The sequence below is a fragment of the Lathyrus oleraceus genome, chromosome 5 (genome assembly GCF_024323335.1).
Source record: "Lathyrus oleraceus cultivar Zhongwan6 chromosome 5, CAAS_Psat_ZW6_1.0, whole genome shotgun sequence".
Lineage (NCBI taxonomy): Eukaryota > Viridiplantae > Streptophyta > Magnoliopsida > Fabales > Fabaceae > Lathyrus > Lathyrus oleraceus.
In genome coordinates, this window is record NC_066583.1 from 76,994,572 (window position 1) to 77,004,806 (window position 10,235).

The 10,235-nt window shown below is 34.9% G+C and overlaps 1 protein-coding gene across 1 annotated transcript; it reads right to left on the bottom strand.

Annotated features, from left to right (window-relative positions):
* Positions 1-1,588: 1,588 nt before the first annotated feature.
* On the bottom strand, positions 1,589-6,099 carry LOC127086204 (cyclin-A2-2). Its single transcript, XM_051026924.1, has 12 exons — positions 5,931-6,099; positions 5,283-5,627; positions 4,493-4,745; positions 3,958-4,091; positions 3,604-3,696; positions 3,194-3,327; positions 2,765-2,840; positions 2,609-2,685; positions 2,477-2,510; positions 2,189-2,338; positions 1,973-2,107; positions 1,589-1,882 (listed from the first exon to the last, which is right to left on the bottom strand). The coding sequence occupies exons 2-12, from the start codon at positions 5,556-5,558 to the stop codon at positions 1,832-1,834; spliced, it is 1,413 nt and encodes a 470-aa protein (XP_050882881.1). The 5' UTR covers positions 5,559-5,627; positions 5,931-6,099; the 3' UTR covers positions 1,589-1,831.
* Positions 6,100-10,235: the final 4,136 nt, after the last annotated feature.

Sequence of the window (10,235 nt, forward strand, 5' to 3'; positions counted from 1 at the left end):
TTAACCTTAGGAATAAAGGTCACAAAAAAGGAAGCAAGGTTATGAGGTAAATATGCAAAATAATGAAACTCATCAAACATTATCCTCACATCATCCCTAAGCATGTTTCAAAATCTTTTGAAAAAAGAAAGATTAAAACCATCGGGATTTTGGCTTTTATTCCCATTACATTAGGACACTACCTCATCAAGCTCTTTAAAGAGGAAGGGAGATGTCAAGGTCTGATTGTATTCCACATATAAGGTTTGGAAAGGCACCTCATTAAGCTTGGGCCTAACAACTGACAGTTCTTTAAACTGCTCAAAGAAATAATTGACCACATCTCGCCGAATGTTGATTACACCCACATTTCATACATCCATAACCTTAACCGAACACATGCTTATTCCAACCCTGAATCGAATAAGCAGACTAAGAATTAAGAATCAACTCAAGAAAGTCAGGATAAGACAGCTAGTGATTAAAAAACTGTTAAGGTTTAGGGTTCCACAACTGATTATCATATTTAAGAGTGATATGGTAGTGATCATAGACATCTCCATGGAACGCCCATTGAGCAGCGGACCCCCAACAACCCCACCAACCCTTAGAAACTAGGATTCGGTCAAGTCTACTAACAATTCCACCATAAGGTTGAAATCAAGTAAAATTCTTACCCAAAAGGAGGGGATCCTGAAGCTTCATCCTAGAGATAAAAGACGAGAAAGCAACACAATCAACATTGCTAGAAGGGTTAACAAACCCATCATTTCCCCTTCTCTCACTTAATAAATAGAATGAATTAAAATTGCCTAAGACACACCAAACCTCACCTATAGGTGTCAACTTACGCAAGCAGAGGTCATCCCACATACTTATTTCACCGGCTAGCAAAGATTTGTAATAAACATTAACCACAAAGCAAACTAACTTTGAAGCTCCCCGCTGCAAAAACATACCAAGAAAACCATGGACCAAAAAAGAGAAGAAAGTCCTTTCTTTCACACTACACCAAATCGAAAACAACTCGCCACTATTTTCTATTGTTGGTTTAAAGCTCCACTCACAAGAAGAATTTTTTCAGAAGGGACTAAACAAAAGAATCACAGACCTCACGGAATTTAGTCTCTTGAATAGCTACAAATCTCAAAGAACTAGTAAGAATAAAATCCCTCTGATAACCACAAATTCCAAAGGATTACTAAGAATAAGATTCCTCGCCTTTTTTCTTTTAATTCCACCCACAACCCCCTAATAACCAGCCTTCTGAAACACTTGAATTGTATTATTTTGCTTTGTTTATAGATATATTTTTTTAAAATTCATGTATATAATCTTTTTTATTGTGCATCAAAATATCATAAAGATAGAGGAATATGTAGAACCAGCATTAGAACATAGTTAACAAAGGGAATTGAAAATATCTAGCACTTCCTCCACCATTCATCTAGTGTGTCTAGCTCATTAAGTATCATAGTTTTATAAACAGAAACAGTGGGAGTATCCAATCACGAGCTGCTTCTAACAAACACACCACCTTCCTACCACTTTCTCACATGATTTAATTTTGTTCCAATAAAACAAATGGCTTTGTTGCATACTAAAGTAGTGGCAACTTCAAAAAGAAGTATTTTAATTTACTTTAGTACTTCAGTTCATGTTAGTATTCAACTTCAAAATGTTACAAAGAGATCTAGACAAACTAAAAATCGATATCATTCTACATGTTACAACTACGTAACAAATAAGTAAAGGGTAAAATATATCACAATTGATGATAACACCACCCTCACTGTATGGAAATTTCCAAGTCATGCTTGAGTCTTTAGAAATGCATCATTTACAGTTGAACCTAGAACAATGACTGCACCGGTTTGGGAGATAGGTTTGCCACACAGTTGAACTGTTGCATGAAACAAAGTCAATGTAATATGTAATTATATCCATACCTCTTTTTTTTCAGTAAAGCTAATGATAGGACATGCATACTAACCTTCTCGTGTTTATATTTCTCACGAATAGCATTGAGGGAACAACCTTTGGTATTAAGCTGCAGATCTTTCATTGCAAGAACGACGGTTTTTAGCTCTGAAGCTTTGCAGTTTGTATAATGCTCCAGAGTTGGAGTCTGTGTATATAGATTCACGATACTCGTTAAATTTTTCATTTAGATTTGAACAATGGTAAATTTGTAGTCAACGGTTCATACCCATGGATGTTCCGAGTGGTTGAGGGTCCATCTCGCAAGGAATACAGCAGAAGCAGCCACAAGAGAAGGTAGAAACTGTAAGAAGCTGTATTCAACAAGAGTAAGCTCTGCTAAATAATTTGCCAGGAATTCCAGTTCAACACGAGGATCCTATATAACAAGATAAAGATTAACACATTGATTTTACTGTTACAAGATTGTTTTTTTAATATCTTTTGGATATCTCTAAGGAAAAACCACATGCACTGAACAAGTTAAATTGTAGATAGTGTGTACCAACTATAGTACCTTGTAAGAAGATTGTGCTGCTTGAATGAATCTCCTGAAAGGCAAAAAAAGATCAACATAGTTCGATGAAGTTTTAAGGTCTAGACGGTAAAATGTGAATAAATAAATAAATAAACACAGTACATTACATACCTGAGAAAAGTTTTGGTTGTGGGAACAGATAACTGAAAGCGCAGAAGGTTAAGAACTTCCTTCTCCATTTTCACTACCTGTCAAACGGCACTTATTAGGTGTTTGTGTTTTATACATTGTTCATTATGTATCGTCTAGATGTTTTAAATACGCTACCTCTGCTTTTGTGTATGTATTATCTGTGATGAAGCAAAATTCTTCCACTCGAGGAGCACAAATCTCTTCGTACTTTCTTTAAGCCATGGAGAAAAGAAGCGCGTGTTAGACCAAATGATAGTGAAGAAAAATATACATGATATCTAAGATGATAGATAATCAATTGTGAAAGTTTCATTACTAGATTGTTAAGAAAAAAAATTGCATTATGGGAAATCTCTAAAATTATCAACAAATACAAGTTGAAGACCAAAGTAGCCATTTGGAAAATAATATAATCACTGAGGATGGAAAGGTGATTGACATTATCTGCTTATACCATTTTGAAAGTCTTAAAATTCCTAACTCATAAAAAGAAGCATCAAGAAGTCTAACTTTAAGCTAAGGGAAGTTATATTAACCAGGACAATTACAAAGAATGGTACTTACGATGCAATGAACATACAAGTAACGCCAAGCAATTGAAGCTTGTGTTTCTGAATCAAACATGTCGAGAGAAACCGATCAATGAGGTTAACGGTAAGGTATAGAGTGTCTGGAACCAACTTGTATTCCTCCGAAACCTGAAAAAGTGAATAGGAAATCTTTAACAAAGCCACAACCAAAGATTGATGGCAAACATCACGTAACTGTAATTAGAGATTCTCTATTTCAAATGAAACTATAGCAGAATCATGATAAGGAGTTGTAGATTTCTATCACATAGTATATATCCTATCATTCAACTATGTTCTGATTGAAACTTTGAAAGGCAGAGCATTCATTGATAAGATTATTGGAACAAGTAAAAATGTCCTCAAATATAGGAAAGTAGATGATGCCAATGCCGTGAGACTAACCTCCACAAGCCAATCAATCAGAATCCCGCGCATGCTTGGAGAAATATCTTGCTGCAATCTCTCCATGTAATTGGTTGATGACCTTTTTTCAAGCTGAAGAGATTTCACCAAAACTTATTATCAATCTTTTAGTAGCGAACCTAATTAGTCTGTTTTGTTCTTAGCACAAAAGAAGTATTAATTTGGAATGTTCTTTTATGCAGCAAAACTGACATTATAATAATATAAGTGTTGCTAAATAAAATACGATCCTGGTTATCCTAGAATACTTGCTTACAATTGGAAGTTATCCTCTGAAACTGAAAGATTCTTATTGTACAACATGAGATATTTTAATAGGCATTACTCACAAACCTCAGTTACTCGTGCTTTGCAGTAAATATCGGGGGCATAATCACTCCAAACTTGAGAATCCTTTAACTCTTTATCAATGTCCACAACGGTCAAGCAATCTGAGGCTCCTGGCTTCTCACAAATAATATTTATATCTGCATGATCCAATCAAGACAACATGACAGTAGTTAAAGAATCCCAACTTCAAAGATATTTTATCTCTAGTGAAATAATGAGTTGCTTAAAAGTTGCTTGTTTAACAATAACAATATATTGCATTCTAAGACAATAAATCATCATAAACATGGTTCACTTGTCAAGAATGTATAACTAAGAAACATAATTTGAGCAAGTAGTCAAGTTTGTCAAATAATAATTTTGCTTAAAAACTTCAATGTTAAAGTCATTACTTGGTGCTTTGAGTGTTCAATCGGGAAATGGGGAGTTGCATAAAATTAATTTGTACAAATAGTAATTCAGTATATGGTATTATATAGCTAAAACCTGTTTTATACTAGTAGTAAAATATGAGATTATTGAAAAAGAAAAGAAAAACCTGTGTTTGGACTTGAAGAGGTTTGAAGTTCACCAGAGTTCACAGATTCTTGCATCGAGAGTGCAGTGTCTGTCATAACATGTTCTCGAATGTTGTCGGACATACAATGTCCAGTTGGCTCTTCATCCAAAGTTACAGCAGCAATAGTGTCATTCGACCCTACCATTGCTTTACCACCCCCTTGTGCTGAAGAAACTTCAACGGAGACATCTGAAGTTAGCTTTGTGTTTTTCTTTCGGTAAACTTCTTTGGCCTATAAAACGGATAGTCAACCGGCATTAACAATGACAATAGCAACAACAATGTCTTCCACTGTGATAATGCTCTATTCTAAATCATGTTTAACAACAAACTATTGAAATCTACAGTGAATCCTTATCAATAGTTCCATCTACCTCTTACTATTGGACTATCATTCATCTAATCTACTCGCCACAATAGAGTTTGCATGTCTTCTCCACACGCCTTTCTACCGCCTAAGACGAGATTCTAATGTTTACATAAAATCGAAAGCATCATCTTTAATATTACATTGCAAGTTGTAAGAACACCATCCCATGTTCAAATGAAAACATATGTTAATAACGCAAACACACACTAGACTTGATCATAGAGTTCGACCAATTGTGCATATGTTTTCGATTACGTAATAGTAAACTATGAGTCATACCCAACAACACAAACTCCTAGAATCACAAGCAAATCCTTACTACTTAACACTAACTCCTAGAATCATATGATATTGATATATATTTGAAATACAATTTGACAACAAAGTGAGAATTTTTACCTGAAACTGAGACTGTTTAACACGCTTATCACGCGGTTTTGCACCGATGTTAGTAACATCTGTAAGCCCTGCCCTTCTCTTCCGGCTAGGAACATCAGGAACAACCACACAAGTCTTATTCTCAGAAGAAACACCTCTTTTAGAACTCACAGCTCTGTTAACATTCTTCCCTTCATTCTCACAACAAGACTCCAAAACCCTCGCCCTTGATCTCGTAATTCTGGGTGGAAGCTCTCCGCCTTTGGCACGCAATGTACTGCTGCTTACTCTACTCATATCGCGCACCTCGAACAAGAAGAGCAACCCAAATCCACTTCAAAATATGTAAATCATACAAACCTATACCTGTGTTTCAAACAAGAAATCAACATAAGTCACACAAAAAACAACAAAAAAACGTAGATACAATACTGTAATATAACCTAGATAAAGAACGAGGTTGTCAAACCAATCATAATCAATGAAAATAAAAATAAAATAATAAAACAAAATCTTAATTTTCAATTTCAATAAGAATCTACAAACACATTCATTTCATGCATATTGAAAAACAAAAAAACAAAAAAGAAAATGAAATTGGTATATAATGTAGGTTAATCTCAGATCTAGAGACGAAAATGAAAAGATTTGATAGAATATGAAAATTACTCAGTAGAGTAGAAGAAAAAGGTGAAATTGAGAAAGAAAGTGTGATGTGAGAGTTTAGAGAGAGAGAGAGAGAGAGAGAGTGATAGTGATATAAGAAGAAGAGGAGGAGGAGCGTCACTCGCTCCTGAGCGGGACGGAGCCACAGTTCAAAACTTGAAAAAAAAACACTACTACTACATTACAAAAACGTTATTTTCACTCTTATTTTTTCTAATCTCCCAATTAATATTTTAATTTTTTTTAATTGTTTTTAATTTTTCATCCAATCATACAATGAAAAAATTACTATTATTGTAATTTTTTTATAACGTAATATTTTCGCGCGTTATTTGAAAATTAATTATAATATTCGTACGCGCGTTATTTGAATTTCAAAGCGCGCGATTGGATAGACTATTTTTGTTTTATAAAATTATTGCAAAAATTAATGTTATTAGAATATAAAATAAATTATTTTGTGTGTTAAGGCTAATTATAGTTATAATAATATAAAAGGAAGATATGTGAATTGTTGCATTGAAATATTGTTATATAGTATGGTATGTGTAAATTAAATGTTTCACCAAAGGAGTTGTATTTCTTTTATTACTAATTCTTTTATACACACACAAAATATGTTTTTTTTTATGGGAAAGAAAACATTTTAGATTTTGACTTGAGTGGCAAAAAAAAACATGGTTAAATTTTGACTTGAGTGGCAAAGAAACGTTTTTAGATTTTGACTCGAGTGGGGGAAAACATTTTAGATTGTGACATGAGAGGCAAAAGTAATAAAGATATTATATTAGCTTACTTGCTCTTTTATTTTGTTTTTCCTAGATGGCTCAATAAATCGATTTTTATATGATTTTTGTGTCTTGGCATTTCATTTTCAATTCGTGTGTGGAGTTTTGCAATAATAAAAATTAGTTGGTTTTGTAACCAAAGAACTTTAGTTGGTTTAAAGTTTTTTTTAGTCTTTTTATTTTTTAGATTTTTTAATTTAATTCTTTTATTTTAAAAGTTGGTTATTGTTAGAAGTAATATTAGTAATGGTATTAGTTTTTGTTAAGCTTAACCTAATTAATATAGGTTAGTTTTTTTTCTCTGGCATTATTGTTTGTATACATAAATAGTGTAGTTGTTAATAGTTAGCAGTGCAGTGTATTGAGTATGTGTATTGTGTACAGTGTGTGTATGTAATCATTTGTTGTAATTGTTTTATAAGAGTAGTTGAAGTTTGTTATTCTCTCTCTTATCTCTCTTCTTCCATCTTCATCCTCTTCACCTTGTGCACCAACAATTGGTATTCAGAGCTCCGTTCAGATCCACAGGAAAACACGAGTGAACAATGAGGCGTTGTGTGATTGACTTCGTTTCTTGAATTCGTGTTGAATTTCTTATTGGAATCGTAACATAATCACATTTCTGGATTCAGCGGGATTGAGAAACACTGGTGTTTAGTGAGATCTGAGTGATTTGCATAAGGTTGAAGATAAACGGAAATAGTAATCTGAGTACTAAGTTTCTAGTGTTCGATGGCAATAACTAGAATCAATGGATTCAGATGTGTGTGTTATTTGGTGCTCAAGATGTTCTTGATCTCGTCAACGACGGTTACATTCCGGTTGCACTTCCGAAAAATGCAACGGATGAGCAGAGGAGTGCTCAATATGATCTAAGGAAGAAGGATCAGAAGGCGTTGTTCTACATCCATCAGTGTGTGGATGCGAACGTGTTTGAGAAAATCGTTGATTCGACGACGACGAAGGTTGCGTGGGGCACATTGGTATGGTGCTACAGCGGTGATACATCAGTGAAAAAGGTAAAGCTTCAATCTTTACGTAAGTAGTATGAGAATCTCAGCATGAAGAACAATGAGAAGGTACCTGACTACATCTCCAGAGTGATTCTGATCACAGATGAGATGATATCGTGCGGAGAAACTCTCTCTGATGAAAGGATCATTGAGAAGGTACTTAGATCTCTTACTCCTCAGTTTGATTATATTATGGTGGAAATTGAACATTCTAAGGATCTTAGCACCATGAGAATTGAAGAGCTGCAAAGCAGTTTAGAGGCACAAGAGTTGCGTCTAACTAAGAGAAACTCTGAAATGGAGGTAGAGCAGCAGGCTCCAAAAGCAGCTTCTGGTAAGAAATATCATAAGCAATCTTGGTCAAAAGTCAGGAAGAGGTCTAATGGTGTTCAAAAGTCAGAAACCTCAACTTCTGAAAGGCAAATGAGTGCTCAGAAGGGGAGTGAGAAGTATGACAAGAGGAAAGTTCATTGCTACTGTTGTAAGAAGTTTGGTCACTTCGTTGTTGATTATTGGTCAAATAAGGAAGGAAGTCATAAGAAGAAAATGTAGCCAGAGGAGATTCTGATGATGAATTTGTGTTATTGATGGCTTCTGAATCTGATGATGTATATTTGGCATACCAGTGGTATATGGACACTAGCTACTCAAATCAACTTACTGGAAATAAGAAATGGTTAGTTGATTTTGACTCTAGAAAGAGGACAAAGATCAAATTTGTTGATGATAAATACCTCAATGTTGAGTTATGGGAAATGTCATAGTAGTTTTGAATAATGGTAAAATAGCATTGATTCAGAATGTGTGGTATGTTCCTGGCATGAAAAGTAATCTGATGAGTGTAGATCAATTAATTGAGAAATGATTTCCAGTTACCATGAAGGACAAAATTTTGAAGCTATATGATTGTAATTAGAAGTTGATTATGAAGTCATAATATGGAAGGAATAGAACATTCAAAGTGAATGTTAAAACTGCAGACTCTGAATGTCTTAGTGCAACAAGTATTGTGAAGGAAAGTGAGTCGTGGCATAAAAGATTTAGTCATCTGAACTTCAGAAGTTTAGGGCATCTGAATTCAAAGAAGTTGGTACATGGAATTGCTGCAATTAAGAAGGCAGAGAAGTCATGCAATGTGTGCATGAGAGAGAAGCAACCAAGACTGTCGTTCGCATCGGAAATGCCTCCAAGAGCAAAGCATGCTCTGGGTGTGGTGCATTCTGATGTGTGTGGACCATTTCTAGTACCTTCACTTTGAGGGAATAAATATTTTGTGTCATTTTTTGATGAGTTCACAAGGATGGCGTGGGTATCTCTTATAAAGTTTAAACACGAGGTGTTTGCTGAATTTAAGAAATTCATAATTAAGGCTGAGAATCAAAGTGGTCAAAAGCTGAAAATTCTCAGAACTGATGGTGGAGGTGAGTATAACTCTACAAATTTCATAAAGTTTTGTTAGGAGAATGGATATGACCATGAGGTGACTTCTCCATACACTCCTCAACACAATGGTTTTGCTGAAAGAAGAAAACAAATTTTGTTTGATAGGACAAGAAGCATATTGAAGGAGAAGAAGTTACCTCACATCTTATGGGGAGAAGTTGTTGCCAGTGCAGAATATGTGTTAAACAGGTGTCCAACCAAGAAGCTGAAGGAAATTGTTCCTTTAGAGAAGTCGATTGGAGATAAGCAAAGTCTGAGCCATCTGAAAGTGTTTGGTTCTGTTTGTTACAAACATGTTCCAGATGCTAAGAGAAGGAAGTTGGATGACATAAGTAGAGTTATGTTGCTTGTAGGGTACGACAATACATGTGCTTATAAGCTCTATTGTCATGTCACTAACAAGGTTAAATTCAACAGAGATGCCATTATGAAAGAATCAGAAGTGTGGGATTGGAGTAAGTCTCAATCCAACTCTAGTGAGTTAACTTCTGAAGATGAGTCAAAATCAGAAGATGATTTTGAAGGTGACTATGAAGGAGAGTCTGACTATGAAGGCGAGTCTGACTCTGAAGATGAATTTGATTCTGATCCAGATTCTGATGGCGATTCAGACTCTAGTGGAGATCCATACTCTGTGCATATTCTAGACTCTCAAGGTGATCATTCCTCTTAATGTGGTACTTCTAGGGTTCTAGCATCTGATATTGTTTCAGCGTACGAATAAGATTCTGAACAAGTTCAGAGGCCTCAAAGAATCAGAAACATTCCAAGAAGGTTTCTAGAGTTTGACATTCTATAAGATACTAAAGTAGACTCTGAAGGAGAATTTATTCAATGTGCCATGTTAGTAAACTCTGGAATAGTGAGTACTGAAGAAGCACTCAAGAAGAAAGTGTGGTTGAAGTCCATGAAAGAAGAACTTGAGGCTATATAAAGAAATAAGACTTGGGAGTTGACTGAGCTTCCAAATGACAAGAGAGCCATCAGTGTCAGATGAGTTTTCAAGGTGAAACTAAAGCCAGATGGATCAATTGGCAAACACAAAGCAAGGTTATTGGCAAGAG

Excerpts from the sequence above, each read along its gene's own strand:
- LOC127086204 (XM_051026924.1), bottom strand. The coding sequence starts at position 5,558 with ATGAGTAGAGTAAGCAGCAGTACATTGCGTGCCAAAGGCGGAGAGCTT. Across the intron at positions 4,746-5,282 it reads TTAAACAGTCTCAGTTTCAG|GCCAAAGAAGTTTACCGAAA; the intron begins GTAAAAATTCTC and ends TCCGTTTTATAG. Across the intron at positions 2,841-3,193 it reads ACTTGTATGTTCATTGCATC|AAAGTACGAAGAGATTTGTG; the intron begins GTAAGTACCATT and ends CATGGCTTAAAG.